Consider the following 20,447-nt stretch of genomic DNA (forward strand, 5'->3'; position numbering starts at 1 on the left):
CTGTGGGCCTCGGTGGACTGGGGTTTTTATTCTGAGCACACTATAAAAATAAAAAGTTGTTCATTTCTTTCTGTAGCTCGTGTTTTTTTGTCCTCGTAACCTGAGAGTACAACGTTGACATCTCTTGTCTTTCAAATCTTGCATCTTCCTCAAATAGACGTCACAGAGCTCAGCATTATTTTTTATCCTCAGCGACACATTTTGTATTGACAAAATATGTTGACCTCGTTAGTACGGTGTTGACTGCTATGCTTAATACAACCACATGTTTCCCCTTCATGCGCTCATTGCGCTGTTTAGGAACCACAGTTTGATATTCACTGTATAATCAGTCACAGCTAATCAGATTGGGCAAATTATATGGTTTAAACGTGCTGTGCATTAGTCCCTTGTCGCAAGTTTTAAAGTAACTGTCTGTGGTTGTGTCATCGGATTGGTGGACGGAGACATGTTCAAATAGGAGTGGCAGTACATGGGGTCTGCCATTGGCGCAGTGGAGCTGTCAAACTATTTCTCACTCCCACTCGTCCTTTCATCCTCTAGTATATGTACGGACCATCTTTTCACTGATCACAGTCGGTTGAGGAGCGTTTTGACGGGACCATTATCAATTAAACACCATGGGGCTAACAAGTGATCCACATTTCCAGAAACTTGAACAATGGTACAAATCCAAAGCCGGGAACCTCAACATGAGAGAGATGTTTGATGCTGACAAGGATAGATTCAGCAAATTTAGGTAAGTAAGCTTTTGATTTATTAATAATGTAACTGATGCTGTAACATTACAGAAGTTTGGCACCGTATCTTCTGGTTGGATCTTTCAAATATAGTTGGATATGGGCTAACAAGATAAAAGTATTACAATTTAAGTCAAATTGGTGATAGGATGGGTTTTTGTCTCCCACTATTTTTACGAATCCGATGGGATTGCATAACTACAGACTGGCAAGCAGAACTATACCTTTTCATCTGGCTAATGCTAGCAAGTTCTTGTATGTATGAGTATGCAAGGTCATCGTTGGCAAACGATTGTTTTGCCAGCCGTAAACACAACTACGATGGGAAATGTTTAAAATGTCACTGTCATTTTAGAATTGGGTGTATTTTTATTGATCGGTTCCTTGTACAACCAGTTACAATGTATTGACATTATCAATTGTTATCAAGCTGTCATACATAGCGTTAGGGCCCTATATAGCCGAGTTAGCTTACTAGCTAATGTTAGCGCGCTATAGCAGCCACTTCAGTAGGCTCGCTTCCATCCATCAGCTACTAGCGCGGTGTACGTGTAGTTTCGCACATACACCTAGTTGGTTATTCAACTTTGAAATGTATTACGTCAATGGGCATTATTAGGGACTTATACCCAGTTTTCCCTAAACCACTTGACATATTTAGTTAAACTATCAACGTAACCAACTGTCTAGACTCGGCTGCTGTCACGTTCTGAACCTGCGTCTGCAGTCGCACGTACACCCGGCCGTGATGCAAAAGAAACGCCCCTGCAAGAAAGCTTGCATGCTAGCAGCATATTTCCTATAACCTTATTCCTATATATATTTTTTTGTTATCTAAATGCCGAGGTGGTGTAAGCCTACACGAAACAGACCTTATTTGAATTGGATCTAAAAATGTGATTTATTAATACAAAGCGCTGTAATAGTTGTGTAAACACAGCCTGTTTCAAGAGCTGCTAGGTTTAATGGGGATTATTACTCGCACTATTTCTGGTAATGTTCCGTTATCAATACACATTTTTAGATTAACCGTAGGCGGTACATCAACATAGTATTCCGAATGTTGTATAGGTTTATTTTTTCTAACCATGTTCTTACCACATCTTGCTTTTTAGCGTATATGGATGAAATTCTAACAATGCTATATTTTCCTACAAGAGTACAACATCAAAACCTGGCCACTATTAACTAATATTTTAATTTTGCTGGGTCTAACAAAAATTAAATCAGACATAGCAATTCGGATGCTAATATAACTTGGTAGGTGAATATGGTACCTATGGTGAGACACATTCACCACAATAAAGGCCATTGTTTTATACCTCCAAAACCATTTGGCATGGGGAAACTCATGCTCCGGGATCAGTGTAGTTGAACTGTAAAGTGTTTGGCCCAGCGGAGGTGCTGTTGTCATGCAAACACATTGGCTCATTGTGTTAGCTAGAGTGCAAAATCTGGACATGCACACATTAGTGTGTCTGTTTTTTATTTTTATTATTTTATTATGCAGAGTAGCCTGTTGAAGTCCTGAATGTCATTGAAAATTGTGAATACAATAAAGTTGATTGCATTATCTATTCAGGGTTTATGTGACGTTTTATCAAGTGCCCTGAGGAGTAGAGCATTAAGCTTTCATCTGTCCGTTTTCTTTGCGTTGTTCCTCTGTAGCATAACACTTGAAACCGATGATGGCAACATCCTGCTCGATTACTCCAAAAACCTCATCAATGAGGAAGTCATGAGGATGCTTCTCGGCCTGGTAAGTTCAATGTTTTGTCTCAACCAAAACTTCCATTCAAATCCCTTCCCAAGAAAAGTGTTCACACATTCCACATAAGCAGAACATTTGGCAAGGGATGATTCATGGGAATGTGGCACTGTGCATATAATGTAAACATTCCTAAATCGAAACACTTCCTCCTACAATGAGAGCTATTGCTGAAATGAAGACATTTCTAGTCCTAGCTGTGTGGTCAAATTTTTTACTTCTGTTTTAATGATCTGTTCTATAGGTGTGGGCCTCAATAGCTGGTGCTAGTATCAACAATGTTCATTAAGTCAGTTTATCTGTACTGTGTATCTTTTATGCAGGCCAAGTCCAGAGGAGTGGAGGAAGCAAGAGACCGGATGTTTTCTGGAGAGAAGATCAACTTCACTGAGGTACCAGCCCCACTACCTACAAATGGGGTGCACTCTCATGGATCTTGTCTGAGTTGTGGCTACATAATCTGACTGAATGCTTATTTTTCTCACATTGACAGCTGTAGACCAGGGAGAGTTTGGTGACACAGCACATGATAACACTACGCTGTAAATGCCTGTTACATTTTCTCTGGCTTCTCTAGTAATATTCTAAGAGTGTGCCATGTGATGAAAAACATTTGGCAGCTGTTGCACACTCTGTGGTGATTATTGCCAAGTTATTCAGGGAAGTCTTGGTTCTGCTCTCATCCTTACCCCCTTTATAATGCAATGGCCTTGTTCATTACCTTCCTCAATTACACTGCAAAAATGTACATTTGTGTGGGTGGCGTCTGGCTTCGTATACAAAGAATGACATTGGCATGATGTACAGTGCCTTCAGAAAGGACTCTGACCTTTTAACATCTTGTGGTTGGCCGTTTTCTACTTGGCCTGAATTTCATTAGTTTTTGTAGTTGATTGCGCAAACATTTTTATACACTTGGTTAGTCTGTGAAAGGCTAATATAACCAATGTTTGAGGTGGGTATTGTACACCGGTAACTTGGTCTACACTGTGTGTGTGTTTGTGTTTAGGGCCGTGCTGTTCTCCACATTGCTCTGCGTAATCGTTCAAACACTCCAGTCAATGTAGATGGCAAGGATGTCATGCCGGAGGTCAACAGGGTCCTGGACAAGATGAAGGCCTTCTGTCATGTGAGTGCTGAAATCCAGTTTCAAATGACGTCTGTGTGTGTGCACGCACACACAGAAGGCCATCTATGTAGAGAGAGAGCCATTAGGTCTATCCCTAAGTAGCTAAATGTCCGTTGGATGGTCTTAGAACATAGATCAAACATAATAATCGAGACTAGGCTCTTTTATTTATTTCATATATTTTCATGTAATGTCTTCCTCTTTAATAATATAGAGACGCCTCGCTGTCGCGTCTTTTTATTTTGTGTTGCAGAAAGTTCGCAGCGGTGAGTGGAAAGGATTTAGTGGGAAAGCCATAACCGATGTGGTCAACATTGGGATTGGTGGGTCTGACTTGGTAAGTGTGTGTGACTGACTGGCCAAGTGTGTGTGTGTGACTGACTGGCCAAGTGTGTGTGACTGACTGGCCAAGTGTGTGTGACTGACTGGCCAAGTGTGTGTGACTGACTGGCCATAGAGTTCCTTTTTAATTATTTTATTTTCAGCGTCATATTGCATTTGTAACAGATGTACTCAGTCTATGTCTCATAATGTCATCCACATTTTCTGCGGTATTCCTATCTGCTGTTTAGTTGAGCCAGTTAAGGCTCACATTGAAATAGTGTTATGAATGCGTGAACTGCCACCGCCATCGGTTAACTGAGTTATTATTGACAGAGAACGACTGTTGTGGCTGTGTGGCACAGGCCATGCGGTAGACGTCACGGCAGGTCAGGGGACACAGTGTCGCATGCATGCGGTTTGTGACTCACGGTTGCGTTATTGCATTCGTCTCCAGTAAGTGATTAAATGAGCCTTAAATGGCTCAACTGTCATCCTGGACAGCACCTCACTGTACCTCCTGCCCGTTTGACCACTATGGGGTTTAGTGCCTTCAGCCACTCAGCCACTCTGCCCCTCGCCTCTGGAATTCTCTGCCAGCAGACATCCATAACTCGCTTTCCATGTGCAAAACTCGTCTGAAAACTCATCTTTTCACACTGTCGTATCTAACATGATCACGATTCATCTGCTTATAGCAATGTTTTTTGTGATTTGTCTTGTATGGTGACTTTGAGTGCTTAGAAAAGTGCAAAAAAATTATATGTAGTATTATTTATTATTCATTCACAATGTGGTACTTAGGAGTTCAGGTTCTGCATCAAAGTAGTGAGCTAGGATCTGGTGTCCATTGTTTCCTCTCTGATGGGTTCAAGCATTATGGAAAGTACAATCACATTGTAACCCATATAGGATCATGGGATGGTTATGTTGTGTGCTATAGTAAAAAAAAGAACTAATCGCACAGTACCAGGTGCAAGGGGATTAAACTTTTTTTTTTCATGTGTTTGTCCCCCCCCTCAGGGTCCTCTCATGGTGACCGAGGCCCTGAAGCCCTACTCTAAGGGTGGCCCCAATGTGTGGTTTGTGTCCAACATTGATGGCACACACATGGCCAAGACCCTGGCCCAGCTCAACGCTGAGACGACCCTCTTCATCATCGCCTCCAAGGTGAGTCACAGACATCTGCCTCCCAATGGTTACAGCCAGCATCTCGTAGCCGCTGGGATGTAAATGATGAGATGCCTCATCCAGCTCTGTGGTTGGTTGACATTCTTAGCCAATGGCTGTTGTTCATAATCGGCTGGTGACAGTACGGTTTTGCCATTTGGTACCAGGGGGCCCTGGTGTAAAATAAGTGTTTATGATGATGGTTCTAATTTCATCTGACGACGGTTCTAATTTCCACAAATGCAAATTCGGTCATACTAAAGTTATTTAAAGAAATGAATGTTATATCTGTAATTGGACATTATACATTGCCTGTATATACATTTAGAAAATAAGGTGTTACACTTTACTAACAGAGAATAACAAAAATGCAACGAAGGGATACCGATAAAAATTTTCTCAGGCTTTGAAACAAGGCATCATGGTGTTACGTTATCACTTTGTTTGTGCATGTTCATTTATTGCAAATCATGTGTGATTTGGTTTGAATCCGGAAAGAAATGCAAGGTGAATGTTGTCCTCTCTGTCACATGCTGATAAAGCCATATACCACTGTTTCTGGACTCATCTTGTCAAATGGTTTCCTTTCCAGACCTTCACCACCCAAGAGACCATCACCAACGCGGAGTCTGCCAGGGAATGGTTCCTACAGACAGCCAATGATGTGAGCGGACTTGTCTTTTTGACAGCCAATCACAAGACACCTTTGCCTCTGTAGCCAATGGCGTTGTGTTCAGCCGATGCTTTTCAGACATAAAATCATTTTAGCAAACACCGGTCAGTTTAGGACGGTCCATAGCACAGCTGGAGTGTCGTATCACATTTGGATCAACTAACTCTTCTCCTCTTCACAGCAATCTGCTGTTGCCAAGCATTTTGTGGCGCTGTCCACCAATGCAGTAAGTGTCCATTTTGAATAACCCTTATTCTGATTTACATGGTTGTCGGCATGTTGAATAATCACGCAAGTGGCTTTGACTAATGATACTGTTGGGATCTCCCTTCTCTTCCAGCCTAAAGTGCAGGCCTTTGGTATTGACACAAACAACATGTTTGAATTCTGGGATGTAAGTAGAGTGTCTGTCTGTCTGTGTGCCCGGGCGCTTTCTAGAGATGCTCTCTAAAACTATATGTAATGGATTGAGCCATGAAGTGCTTGAACCGTGTGTTAGTGGGGCTTGTATAAAAAGCAACCCACCAAACAAAACGTTAAAATGCATGGAGCAGGCTGTCCTGGGAGATATTTTGACAGTATTCTGTGGAGTATTAGAGTTTGAAATGCAGTTGAACTGTTAGTTACTTATTGATATTTACAAATGTTGTTTTGGGTAAATTATTCACGTTTGTATAATGTTGTGACCCCTGTTATAGCCAAATTGTAGGCCGTTTTTGTTTCGGAAGCAGTTGATCTGATTTTCAGTCATGTTTGCTTTACCTCAGTGGGTTGGAGGGCGTTACTCTCTGTGGTCTGCTATTGGGATGTCTATTGCACTGCACATCGGTATGTCGGCCTCTTCTATATTATCATAATTTGTCTTAATTTCTGTGTTTGCACTCTCTGGATGTGGTTTTGCACAGAGCATTTTGTCAATTACAAACAATGCTTGTGAATTGCAATGGAATTAATCAAAGGCAGTATTTGTCCCACTTTTAATTTGAGTAAAATTGGTGATCCTCCCAATTATTTATTTTTACCTCTACTTTCCTGTCTTCCTGCAGGGTTTGAAAACTTCGAACAGCTTCTTGCTGGTGCTCACTGGATGGTAAACTACATCTCTTCCATTTAGTCAATTCAATGTAATACAGATACAAATATTTGTATCAATCTCCCCTGTTATTTTTTTTCCCCAAACTGTGAATTGCCTTTTTCTTCCAGGATAACCATTTCCACAGTGCCCCCTTGGAGAAGAATGTGCCGGTCCTTCTGGCCATGTTAGGTGTCTGGTACATCAATTTCTTCCAAGCTGAGACCCATGCCATGCTACCATACGACCAGTACATGCATCGTTTCGCTGCATACTTCCAGCAGGTCAGTCACGCAGGCTTTACAAGGGACGAAATGCTATCTGAAGTCTTGTTTCTGTTATTGTTCCTGAAGTGCTAAGTGGGTGGGTTTTGCACATTTGGGGAAATATAATCTATTGGCATTTTGGCAGGTGATCTCAAACAAGCACAGCTGAAGTGTTTTGCCTGATTTGCGTATAGTATTTGCCAGGCATGTCTGCCAGGACTGTGCTGCGTCCAGGGACCAGAAGGTGGCATTTATTTTGGGCAGACTAAACCAGGAAACCACCTATTGTTATTGTTTTTGTTTTTTTTGTCTTCTGCCCTTGCTGAGGAACACCATGTTTAGTTCATGAATATAAAGGACTACTACCACTCATCCAATATTCCGCCTTCTTATTCATGTCGATATTTTATTGTAAGTTGTGTATCATCTACAGGGTGACATGGAGTCCAATGGGAAGTATATTACTAAAGATGGCACCCGTGTTAAATACCACACCGGCCCTATTGTCTGGGGTGAGCCGGGGACCAATGGACAGCACGCCTTCTACCAGCTCATCCACCAAGGTAACGCAACGCACACCTGTCCTGAGATACTCACACACATGAAATACTTTATTACCTCTAGTGTGAAATAGATATCTATTTTTTTTTTTTTAACCCTTTCAGGCACACGTATGATTCCTGCTGACTTCCTCATTCCTGCCCAGACGCAGCACCCCATCAGGGACAGCCTCCACCACAAGGTAATTTTAACGTGGAGAATTGGATATTAAGTTTACTTAGTGGATATAAATCAAACGGCTGTGCAGGCTGAATATTTGACTTTATATTGGATCAACCTGATCTAGATCCTGATGGCCAACTTCCTGGCTCAGACGGAGGCTCTGATGAAGGGTAAGACTTCAGATGAGGCCAGGAAGGAGCTGGAGGCTACCGGGCTGCAAGGACCAGAGCTGGATAAACTGCTTCCACACAAAGTGAGTGGATTTGCTCAGACTATGGACGTGTCCCGACCGGCACACACACGGCCACTGGGTTGACCTTAAACTAATGGAAAGTCCTGAATGACATGGAACATCGATGTGTTCAACTCTTTTATTTTCCCCAATGATAGGTGTTCCAGGGGAACAAACCCAGCAACTCTCTAGTTTTCAAGAAGCTGTCGCCCTTCATGCTGGGAGCACTGGTTGGTAAGTAGTGGCATATAATGGATGGGGTCTGGAATGTTAACACCCAATCGCTCTCCAGACAAGATGTACATGCTTGCCTTAACTTGTTTTTACGTTTCTGTTTTTCAGCCATGTATGAGCACAAGATCTTTGTGCAGGGGGTCATCTGGAACATCAACAGTTATGACCAGTGGGGGTACGTGTTTGCCAGGAAGTGTGGCGACTGATCAGTTTGGTTTTAACTGTTTTATAAGATGCTCTGCATCAATTTTGACCCTTTGAAGTTGTAAAGCAGCACAGCACCTTATACAGTAATGTACACACTGGGGATGTAATTAGTCTATTATACACTTTATTATGCAAAATTCAAGGAGTAGGCCATTCTTAGGTGGTTCTGGTGTTATGTCATCAGTCGCCCTCCTGGTTTACAGGAAGAGTGCCTGTCAACACCTGTGCATTTTAAGTAAATCAAGTGATTGAGGTAACTTTTTATTTAAATATTTTTTTTTTTATTGATGTACATTTCCTCTTTCTACCATTAGCGTTGAGCTGGGCAAACAGTTGGCGAAAGCCATTGAGCCGGAGCTGAGGGACAGCTCTGAGGTCCATTCTCACGATTCCTCTACCAACGGGCTCATCAACTTCCTCAAGAAGAACGCTGCCTAGATGTCTTCGCTGCTGACCCTCCACCTTTGACGTTTGCCCCCTGGCTGATCCCTACTGGAACCCTGCTACTGGTTGACCTATTCCACAATGTAGTCCTGATCCTTGGCCCGCAGAAAAGAGCACTTTACATTTGTGATGATCACCGTCTGTTTCCGTGATTTGTGAGACTTTACTGTATAATCTAGATGTACTATTACGGTTTAACCTGATAATGGAATAACTTGCTTTGGGTAGGGAGACTCCTTTTAATATTACAACGTGCAAGATATTACTGTAGGTGACAGGGCCTCCTCACTGTAGTCAGTACAGACTTACCAAATAAAAGCCATTTGCCACTCTTCCCTATAGTTTGTGTTGTCATGAGGCTTTACATGCTACATTTCAGTTGGCCTGTGGTGGTCTGGTGTCTTAGCTGCTGCCTCTGGTGCTGTTCTGCTTGGGTTTGGCTCTGACCCACTGGTCTTGCAGCAAAACCTGTTTTTCATCTGTCAAATAAAGCATAAAAAAAATCCTAAAATCTCTTCAAACAGAGGGTGGTGCTTTTGATGAACTTCATATATATTTTTTTACAATGCTTTGTGCAACATCTAAATAGAGGTTAGTTTGTAGAAACTAAATGACTTATAGTTACTGTCATAACTAATAATACATGTTTTGGCAAGTATAAATTACTGGTTTCACCTGTGATAAGGGTACTGGCACAGTTCCAATTATACCTTTGGCTCCAAGGGCCAATGCTGACATCTGGGGTGGATTTACCAGAAACCAGACTGAACCAGCCCTGGAAAACAGGGGAGGGACCAATGTGTAATAAAACTAGTTTTTGTCACAAAACGTTTAGTTACAGTCGGAGGTATACCTGTGTCCACAACCAAAGTCTGCAATGTTGATTGTTGACAGCTGGCAGTGGTAAAGGGGTGGGGTTATCTTGTGCTTTGTGGAGTTGAGGATAAACTTGATATGCACCTGTGAAAGAGCCAAGAGGACCTCCCACAAATGAAACCGGATACTGACTCGTCAGTGATAACCAGGTAGACAAAGCATGACCTACCAGTGTTGAGGAAAGAATGGACAGCGTTAACTGTGAGTTTTGGTATTTTTTCTGTCTGTACACAATGATCACTGCCCTATACCTTGGGGCAGTTCTATTTAAGGCAAGAGGAAGTCATGATGGGGACTATTGGACCTTTGCACTTGGGGCTCTTGGGGGGCCTCTGTGCTTTTTGGCCCTTTCAGGCTACTGTGGTCTTCTCCTTCTGATCTGCAGCCTCGCCTTGTGCTATGTGGTTCTTGGCATGCAAACGGACATGCTGACGATGCATGGAAAAGCAGTGTTGATTACAGGTGGGTGGCTAAACACACTTGGACAGCGAAGCATTTGAGAACACATTTAGGGATTCACAAAGCACATTGACACATCCCACCTACCCAGCCCAGGATAAGCCATATAACATTTCCAAGAAACATTGTATTCAGGGCAGGTAAAACACGGTTTGAGTTATGAGCATAACTTAAATACATGCCTATACGTGGGCGCTGTACACCGTTGTTATCACACCAATCCTGTCAACAACAGTACTGATACTGTTTGTAACATTAAAACGCTTTTCAGTCCTCTTCCTCACAATGTTATCAAATTTGTAATAAACACTGTTAGTGCTTTGTGCACTATACAGAACACAAGAACACGGCTTTGCTGGTGGCCATTTATTTTTCCCTTCTCTCCAATGTGAACAGGTTGCGATACAGGTTTTGGGCATGCCCTGTCGAGAAGGCTGAGCGATATGGGAGTGACTGTGTTTGCGGGGGTTCGTGATGAGAACAGCCTAGGAGCCATGGAACTGAGTAGACGGGGGTCTGACGGAGGACCAGGCAGGCTGCAGGTCCTTCAGCTGGATGTGACAGACGCCGGGCAGATTCAGCGAGCTCACCACATCATCTGCACTCAGGTTGGAGAGGCAGGTAATGTACGATTCACTGTGTGCACTATAAGAGTCTGAGTAAACCAGTGGCTTGGAAAAGGCACCGTAAACCTCACGCAGTGTCTCGTGTCCACACTCCATTTCCATGTCAGGTCTTTGGGGGATCGTGAATAACGCAGGGGTCCTGGACTGTGTGGCAGATGGGGAGATTCTGCCTGTGAGAATGTACCGAGACTGCTTGGCTGTGAACTTCATCGGTGCAGTAGAGGTGTCTCAGGTCTTCCTTCCGCTGATCCGACATGCCAGAGGCAGGATAGTCAATGTCTGCAGTATGGCAGGTAACAATAAGTCTGGACTGTTCATCGGTTATCACCGATGCAAAACTGTTGCGGTTAAGCTTTAGCACCCAAATTTGCATGTAATACTTTTTTTTTTCAATGTGGTCAGCCAACCACTTCCCTCTCTACTACTACCCAAACTAATTAGGGGATGTAATTGCTTGTAATTGACTAATTGTAATTTAGTTTTTCATAGTAAGCATGACTAGTTGTCACTCTTTGATCAAGTTCAACTGTCAGTTTCCAGACTTGTGGAACAGAAACCAAATGAGAGCAGATTCATATTTTAAGTTCTACTCATCTGAACGTTGGGTCTGATAAAATAGACATTTTCTGCAGCTTTCAAGGCAGCCAAAATGAGTCCCATTGAGTCATTATACAATACAATTTGTGCAAAGTCTAAATAGATTGAAGTTAGTCCCATTGAGTCGGTGTTGCTACAGCCTAATGCTTTTCTGTTGATAATAATCAATAAACGCTTATAATAATTGTTTGTGCAGGAGATGTGCCCCTCCCTGGGTTTGCAGCCTATGGGGCATCCAAAGCAGCCCTGAAAATCTTTTCTGGAGTCATGAGACTGGAGTTAGCAAGATGGGGGGTCAAAGTGTCCACAATCCAACCGGCAGCTTTCAGGACAAGTATGTTAAATAGGGATCCTTACATACATTAGTCAAAAGTTTGGACACAAACCCAAGGCAAAGGGTGGCTTCTTTAAAGAATATACAATATGAAATATATTACTGTCAAAAGTTTAGACACAAACCCATGGCAAAGGGTGGCTTTAAATACTATTAAATATACAAGTATTTTGATTGGTTTAACCCTATTTTGGTGACTACGTGTTTCCACGTTTTATTTAATAGTTTTGATGTTTTCACTGTTATTTTACAACATGGAAAATAGTAAAAATAAAGAAATAACCTTGAATGAGTAGGTTTCCTTTTGACTGGTACATATACACTGATTACCCAAAACATGATGACCGCTCACAGGTGAAGCGAATAACGTTGATGATCTCCTAACAAGGACAGGTCAAGGTCTGGGTAGATGGTAAGTGAACAATCCGTTCTCGTAGTCAACGTGTTGGATCATCGTTTTATTTTTTTTATTTTTTTCATCATCTTCCGGTTATCCGGGGCCGGGTCGCGGGGGCAGCAGTCTAAGCAGGGATGCCCAGACTTCCCTCTCCCCAGACACATAGTTCCTCTAGCGTGTCCTAGGTCTTCCCCGGGGTCTCCTCCTGGTGGGACAGGACCGGAACACCTTCCCAGGAAGGCGTTCCGGAGGCATCCGAAACAGATGCCCAAGCCACCTCAGCTGACCCCTCTCGATGTGGAGGAGCAGCGGCTCTACTCTGAGCTCCTCCCGGGTGACCGATCTCTAAGAGATCGCCCAGCCACCCTGCGGAGAAAGCTCATTTCGGCCGCCTGAACCGGGATCTTGTCCTTTCGGTCATGACCCAAAGCTCATGACCATAGGTGAGAGTAGGAAGGTAGATTGACCGGTAAATCGAGAGCTTCGCCTTGCGGCTCAGCTCTTTCTTCACCACAACAGACTGATAAATCGACCGCATTACTGCAGAAGGTGCACCGATCCGTCTGTCAATCTCCCGTTCCATCCTTCCCTCACTCGTGAACAAGACCCCTAGATACTTAAACTCCTCCACTTGAGGCAGGCACTCTCCATCAACCTGAAGTGGGCAAGCCACCCTTTTCCGACTGAGGACCATGGCCTCGGATTTGGAGGTACTGATTTTCATCCCCACCGCTTCACACTCGGCTGCAAACCGTCCAAGTGCATGCTGAAGGTCCTGGCTTGAAGGGGCCAACACGACAACATCATCCACAAAGAGCAGAGACGAAATCGTGTGGTTGTTCACTTACCATCTGATCTACATAAACCTTGACATGTGCACTGGTTAGGAGATTCACTTCATCTGTGAGAGGTCATGTTTTGGATCATCAGTGTATATACTAGTGTGTGTTCATATATCCCATATGTAAGTTATTATACAAATTGTAAAAAAAAAAAGTTGTGTTCCCCAAACCTGACACCCTCCGGCCCCTGGCTGCGCCTAGAAATTCTGTCCATAAATATTACGAACAGAACCAGCGACAAAGGGCAGCCCTGCTGGAGTCCAACATGCACAGGGAACAAGTCTGACTTACTGCCGGCAATGCGGACCAAGCTCCTGCTTCGGTCGTAGAGGGACCTGACAGCCCTTAGCAAAGGACCCAGGACCCCATATTCCCGAACGTGTTGGATGCAGGAGAAAATACCTGAGTGTCTTTGACAAGGGCAACATTTTTATGATCAGATGACAGCGGTCAGAGCATCTCTGAAACAGCAAGTCTTGTGCCACAGTAGTAACAATTTAGCCTTTGTCAAAATTGCTCAGGTCTTTACTCCTGGCCATTTCTCCTGCATCCAACACGTTGACTACGAGAACTGGTTGTTCACTTACCATCTGATCTACATAAACCTTGACATGTGCACTGGTTAGGAGATTCACGTCATCTGTGAGAGGTCATGTTTTGGATCATCAGTGTATATACTGGTGTGTGTTCATATATCCCATATGTAAGTTATTATACAAATTGTAAAAAAAAAAATCAAAACATTAATTTTGTGATTTATTTGACCAATGAACTGTCCCTCTCATTTGTATGAAAACAGACATATTCGGTACCAGCGACGACTGGAGCCGCAAAAAACAAGAGATCTTTAAATGTCTATCCCGGAATGTCTGGGAGGACTACGGCGAGGCATACGTCTCCTCTCTTCAGTCCCGCTACTCCGAGATGGCCGACATGTCCTCAGAGGATCTGCGCCCTGTGCTAGACGACATCCGCCACGCACTGATGTCCGCGGCCCCGAGACCCACCTACACGCCGGGCCCGTCTGCCTGGCTCATCCCTTTTCTCCACTGCCTCTGTCCCACGTGGCTCTATGACATCATCATTACTTCTCTGTTTCACTTCAATAGCAGCCTTCCAGCTGGGCTCCAGGCGGAAAGAGGCTGAGCGGGGTTCTGGGACGCGGCAAACGAAGGAGATGGCTGACACGGGGTGATGTCAGGGCTTTGCAGTTGCACATGGTTTTTGGGGAGGGATGTCTTGACAGACTGGTACCTCTCCAGGTTCCCTGTTTGGATGGCAAGGCGATGTGACTCCTAGCTGTATGGCAACAGTGAACATGTTTTGCGGCGTTAGGAAGACTACTGACAACTCCTTGTTCTTGGTTGAACTGGTTACTTTAAGTACAGTTTTACTTAAATCCCTTTGTCTCTGTAGTAGCAGAAGCCATTAGAAAGGCAGGCAGAGAAACCACACTTGGGTTGTGTTTTTAATGATACCATACCCTTGTTCATGGTACAAGGATATGGGCATCTTACAAGAAAATACACACTGCATTTCCTGATTCCATAACCCTCACTACCGGAAGAGATATCTTTAAAAAAAAAAGATGTATAACATCCAGTCAGCTTTAAAATATATGCTTAGTTATGTCACATTTATGAGAAGAACTTGCTAAAGGTTAATGAAAACACTACAGTATATATAAAAAAAAAAAAAAAAAAAAGGAATTGAAATTCCCACATCCCACAACATCACTGGACAGTCCGGAACAAATTCAGTCTTGAGGTTTCAAAAAAGCCTTTTTTGGTTTCGTTTCAACAGCTTCCTTCTTGTCCAATGCTGACCTCTCACGCTTCTTGGCAAACCTCTTCTTCATGCTTCCCACTAGGCTTTCATATCTGTAAGGGAGGATTAAAGTAGGAATTGCCAAGATAAGAAAATGCCATCCACATGTGTTCAACTAGGCAAGATAAAACAAATGTTCATACCGTCTAGCCATGTCTTCATCTGTGATATCGGTCTCCATTCTGCTGATTTCCTCCTCTTCCTCTTCTTCTTCCTCTTTTGCAGTGTTCATCGCGATCATAAGTTTCTTGAGAAAGAAAACAAATGAACACCAATTAAACAAATTCACTTTAAACTGATTTATTGCAGTCTTAAAAATAAACCTGAAAGTAAATCTAAATCAATAATGACCTCTACTTCTGGATTGAACCCCTTGAATGACATCCGTCCATATTTCAGGTCTTCAAAAGGCCCAAAACTACTTTCTTCTATGATGAAGTTCCTAACCAAACAAGACAATGAAAAGGAATTAGTTGGCAATATATCATTCGGTTTGTATCAGTTCTACCCATGTTGCCATGGAGTGGAGAAATCTTTTGAGTTTTATCCTGCACATTGACACATTTTGCCACAACTTATTTCAGTGGTCCTTGTGTCTAAAATAAAAACAAATTAAATACCAATACTTAAAAACTATTTTTTTATGATTAAAATATCTTGATTTACCATTTTAGCTGGCAAACTTAATTTGGTAGGGGTGGCTATCTAAAGTTACCACATTAATAGGGGTCTTGCTTTGGCATACATCATTAACTAGATGTGTACAGGAAAAGTACAGTGAGGGAAAAAAGTATTTGATCCCCTACTGATTTTGTATGTTTGCCCACTGACAAAGAAATTATCAGTCTATAATTTTAATGGTAGGTTCATTTGAACAGTTTGAGACAGAATAACAATAACAGAAATCCAGAAAAATGCATGTCAAAAATGTTATAAATTGATTTGCATTTCAATGAGTGAAATAAGTATTTGATCCCCTCTCAATCAGAAAGATTTCTGGCTCCCAGGTGTCTTTTATACAGGTAACGAGCTGAGATTAGGAGCATACTCTTAAAGGTAGTGCTCCTAATCTCAGTTTGTTACCTGTATAAAAGACACCTGACCACAGTAACAATCAATCAATCCAACAGATTCCAAACTCTCCACCATGGCCAAGACCCAAGAGCTGTCCAAGGATGTCGGGGACAGGATTTTAGACCTACACAAGGCTGGAATGGGCTTGGTGAGGTGGTGACAACAGTTGGTGTGATTATTCGCAAATGGAAGAAACAATAAAAAGAACTGTCCATCTCCCTTGGTCTGGGGCTCCATGCAAGATCTCACCTCGTGGAGTTGCAGTTATCATGATAATGGTGAGTCACCAAGAAAACAACTGGTAACACATTACGCTGTGAAGGACTGAGATCCTGCAGCGCCCGCAATGTCCCCCTGCTCAAGAAAGCACATGTACAGGCCCATCTGAAGTTTGCCAATGAACATCTGAATGATTCAGAGGAGAACTGGGTGAAAGTGTTGTGGTCAGATTAGACCAAAATCGAGCTCTTTGGCATCAACTCAACTCTCCGTGTTTGGAGGAGGAGGAATGCTGCCTATGACCCCAAGAACACCATCCCCACCGTCAAAAATGGAGGTAGAAACATTATGCTTTGGGGGTGTTTTTCTGCTAAGGGGACAGAACAACTTCACCGCATCAAAGGGACGATGAATGGGGCCATGTACCGTCAAACCTTGGTCGAGAACCTCCTTCCCTCAACCAGGGCATTGAAAATGGGTCGTGGATGGGTAATCCAGCATGACAATGACCCAAAACACACAACCAAGGCAACAAAGGAGTGGCTCAAGAAGAAGCACATAAAAGGTCCTTGAGTGGCCTAGCCAGTCTCCATACATTAATCCCATAGAAAATCTGTGGAGGGAGCTGAAGGTACCAGTTGCCAAACGTCAGCCTCAAAACCTTAATGACTTGGAGAAGATCTGCAAAGAGGAGTGGTACAAAATCCCTCCTGAGATGTGTGCAAATCTGGTGGCCAACTACAAGAAACGTCTGACCTCTGTGATTGCCAACAAGGGTTTTCTCACCAAGAACTAAGTCATGTTTTGCAGAGGGGTCGAATACTTATTTCACTTATTAAAATGCAAATCAATGTATACAATTTTTGTCATGGCTTTTTCTGGATTTTTTTGTTGTTATTCTGTCTCTAACTGTTCAAATAAACCTACCATTAAAATTATAGACTGATAATTTCTTTGTCAGTGGGAAAATGTACAAAATCAGCAGGAGATTAAAAAAGAGAATTCCCTCACTGTATATTTACACCTAACATCAGTACTTTCACAGATAAAGTTAACTGTTAGTACCCTTTTATCTGCTTAGTGTCAGCTGTTATAAAATACCCACAATGCTTTGCTAGCTGACTTACTCTTCCACTTAGGGTTTCCACCTTCAATGTGGAAAAATAAAAGACACCTTGACAGCTGCCCCAAGTCCGGGGGACACAAATGAAGCAGGGTCTGGGGGTCCTCCCCAATGAGAGTGTCAGATGCTTCATTTCCTGCATTCTGGTGAATTTTTATGCACCAATTAGTTCTTTTATACATCATTTTATGCATTCAGTAGCAGTCCTCTGCTACTGTGAACATGAATGTAATGGAAATAGAGTACATACATAAATTATATTAAGGATTAAAATATCAGATCATAGACATGGGCAAGATGTTTGGTCTTTCAAAATAAACTATTTGGTATATTTGGAAGAAGCAAGAACCCACCCTCCAGGAAAGATGGGGTAGCCTAGTTTTGTCTGTTGCTGCTCCCATGTTCTGGAATAGTCTCTCATCCCACATGAAATCCCGTTCCACCATTGACAATTTTAGATCAAATTTAAAGACCCAACTTTTTTCTCTCGCTTTTAGTTCAGTCTGAGGTTGTCCCTTGGTTTTTGTCAAGTCCACTCTTTACTTATTTTTAACATCCTCTTATGTTTTAAATTTTTTGTTGGTTTTATTCAAATTCTTTTAAACAACTTATTGCATTACTTAGATTTTACATAATTTTAGTTGTCTTAAGTTTTTTCCATTTTAGTCTTGTCCTCTATGTATTATATGTACTATTATATTATGTATTATTCCTTTAATCATGCATACAGACACGGCGGCACAGGGGCATTGGCCCCCAGCAAGAATTATTTGCCCCCAAAAATAGTTTGGGTAAGATGTTTCCCAATACTGAATGCCACTAATTACTCTTGGGAATGTAGGCTAGCTCTCTTGCCTTCATCTGCTGTTTGGAACGCAGGCTAACTCTCTTGCCTTCATCTGCAAATGCGATCGAAGACGTGCTTTAAGTGATGTGATCATTAAGCTACAAAGAATGTGTAACTACTGCAGTTACTAAAGCTTTCAAATTTGATTGACATCTATGTATTTTGCTAGTATATAGCCTCAGCAAGCCATGCATGCAATTATTATTTGCTTTCCGTTGTGCTTTAGCTAGTATTCTGTTGATAAGTAGGACAAATGTGCCCGTCCATGGCAATCAAAAGCCCGTCCAAAATGTTTGTTCTAGCACCTGCACATATACCTGTTTGAGGCAGATGTTAATCCATCTGAATCAACTGTAAAGCACTTTGGGTCAACTCCTGTTGTTCTTAAATGTGCTATATAAATAAAAGTGACTTGAATTTCCACCAAGTGGGATATTGGTTAAATTTCTCTCACACATTCACAAAAAGCTTGTGGGTCCGGAAAGTCGTGTCTTCTGCTAATATAACTTTTAACTTATCTGGGAGAACCGCACTGCTGAGGTTACTGTGCGTCTGAGTCTCCGAAACCAGGGCAACGGTGATGTTGAGTGACAGACAACTAGTATTAGTACATTTTAAATGTTGTAATGATCAAGATAAATATAATTGTTTAAAATGAACTTGTATCACTATTTTCTAATTATTTATATTGATCTAAATTGAACCTTGACTTTGATTCTGGACAATATGTTACGCTTGTGTGTTTTTTGTACAATAATTAATGCCCCCTGGCCTGCAGTCAGAAGTTTTTTAAATCTTCTAATAATAGACCTATTCCCTATTGTTTCCTATTCCCATCTTTATAAGAAGCCCGATGTAGACGGGAATTTGAGGGTGTGCTAGACTTCCTGACTGAAATGAACAAAATGAGTCGAAGGATTAGTTCTTTTTACTGAATGATTCTAAAACATCCGAAATAGTAAAGTGAGTCGAACTTCACATAACTACTGACAGCGCATTATTTGGTGCTATGACAGCCCCGCTGCGTGTTGCAGACTCATCTTCAGGAAAAAGGCAGAACAAACCACGTCTACCCTAAACCACACACGGTCATCTTTCCTCCCCCTCGATTGGCTGATCTGAGCACACTAAAATGTTTCGGTTGCACCTTACCAAATCAATTCCAATGTTAATTAAATAACTACAATTTTATCCTGACACGTAGCGACCCAACGTTAACGCGTCCGCGACCCATAGTTTAAGAAACCCTGCACTAGAGAGATTGTCATCTCATCCCAATGACCAAAGTGTATGTTGGATGTCGTTGACAGACTTGTGTGTCGTTAAACTGGACTAAATTGCTTCAATATACGCAGGTTGACAATGTAAAAGTCGTACTCTTTAGCTTTGAGTTCTGGCAGGTCCAGATACCAGTGTTCATCGCTGATGATCCTCTTTTCCTCCTCTTCTAGTTGCTTCTTTGTATCTGCATCCAGGCCCCTTTGCATGAACTAGTAGGGACAGGACAGAAAATGACAATGTGGAACTGTATTGTAGCAACCAAATATTTACTTAACGTTAGCCCCTTGATAGGTTGTTAACAAACACTCCCCAGCTACCAAAATCAAGTAAATTCACGTTTGCCAACAAAAACCGAATCAAGAGGGGTTTAGGGGTGCCACTGGCATTGCTACTTATACTATTAGCACGGCTTCAGGTTAGTTAGCGGATAGTTGGCTAGCCAGCTAGCTAATTAGCATGCATTTCTTACCTTCATACGCAAAAGGTTTTTGGAGAGTTTGGCGTTGTCATTGGCCATTTCGATTGGAGATTCCGAGTACTTCTGAAACTGAAAAATGTCGCTCTTCTAATTATCCGCAAGAAGATGTATTTTTCACTACACTGACGCTATGAATTTTATTTTTCTATAACCACGAGTTCGTTTCCACGCACTGGAATATAAACTCAGACATGATCAATCGATCAAGGATTTCTCACTCTCAACAGCTCTCGGATTGAAGATGAAGTTATCACTGGATACTGATCGAAGATCAGTTCAGCACATTTCTCCCTCACGCATTGCATTAAGATTCTGGAGAGGTCATCTGATCCCATGACCGTGCCTAAGGCTATGGTGACTCAAATCAAAGAAAGTGTTGTTTTGGATCGCAGTGGTTAATTTGGCGGAGCCATGACATATAGCATACATATTCATGGTAATATCAAATAAACTCAAATGTAAAGCAGAGTAGTTTTATAAGCCAATGT

At 42.2% G+C, this 20,447-nt stretch overlaps 3 protein-coding genes across 5 annotated transcripts; 2 read left to right on the plus strand and 1 right to left on the minus strand.

Annotated features, from left to right (window-relative positions):
* The first annotated feature begins 502 nt into the window (after window positions 1-502).
* On the plus strand, window positions 503-9,313 carry gpia (glucose-6-phosphate isomerase a). The gene is made up of 18 exons (XM_010883242.3): window positions 503-739; window positions 2,409-2,499; window positions 2,832-2,900; window positions 3,518-3,637; window positions 3,891-3,974; window positions 4,982-5,128; window positions 5,721-5,792; window positions 5,983-6,027; window positions 6,142-6,195; window positions 6,569-6,629; window positions 6,848-6,891; window positions 7,005-7,157; window positions 7,573-7,702; window positions 7,805-7,881; window positions 7,987-8,115; window positions 8,253-8,328; window positions 8,437-8,503; window positions 8,850-9,313. The coding sequence occupies exons 1-18, from the start codon at window positions 621-623 to the stop codon at window positions 8,971-8,973; spliced, it is 1,662 nt and encodes a 553-aa protein (XP_010881544.2). The 5' UTR covers window positions 503-620; the 3' UTR covers window positions 8,974-9,313.
* A 118-nt stretch (window positions 9,314-9,431) lies between these two features.
* Window positions 9,432-14,310, plus strand: hsd17b2 (hydroxysteroid (17-beta) dehydrogenase 2). 3 transcript variants are annotated; one of them, XM_020040282.2, is made up of 6 exons: window positions 9,432-10,056; window positions 10,210-10,317; window positions 10,711-10,935; window positions 11,048-11,233; window positions 11,734-11,871; window positions 13,910-14,310. In XM_020040282.2, the coding sequence occupies exons 1-6, from the start codon at window positions 10,041-10,043 to the stop codon at window positions 14,254-14,256; spliced, it is 1,020 nt and encodes a 339-aa protein (XP_019895841.1). In that variant the 5' UTR covers window positions 9,432-10,040; the 3' UTR covers window positions 14,257-14,310. The 3 variants fall into 3 exon arrangements, with proteins under 3 accessions (XP_019895841.1, XP_010881542.1, XP_019895840.1); XM_010883240.4 differs by having other exon boundaries at window positions 10,241-10,317; XM_020040281.2 differs by having other exon boundaries at window positions 9,432-10,317.
* Window positions 14,311-14,564: 254 nt separating this feature from the next.
* Window positions 14,565-20,179, minus strand: mphosph6 (M-phase phosphoprotein 6). The gene is made up of 5 exons (XM_010883241.4): window positions 19,951-20,179; window positions 19,578-19,690; window positions 15,289-15,379; window positions 15,081-15,184; window positions 14,565-14,990 (listed from the first exon to the last, which is right to left on the minus strand). The coding sequence occupies exons 1-5, from the start codon at window positions 19,996-19,998 to the stop codon at window positions 14,867-14,869; spliced, it is 480 nt and encodes a 159-aa protein (XP_010881543.1). The 5' UTR covers window positions 19,999-20,179; the 3' UTR covers window positions 14,565-14,866.
* Between the last annotated feature and the right edge of the window lie 268 nt (window positions 20,180-20,447).

This window comes from Esox lucius, chromosome 19 (assembly GCF_011004845.1).
Source record: "Esox lucius isolate fEsoLuc1 chromosome 19, fEsoLuc1.pri, whole genome shotgun sequence".
Classification (NCBI taxonomy): domain Eukaryota; kingdom Metazoa; phylum Chordata; class Actinopteri; order Esociformes; family Esocidae; genus Esox; species Esox lucius.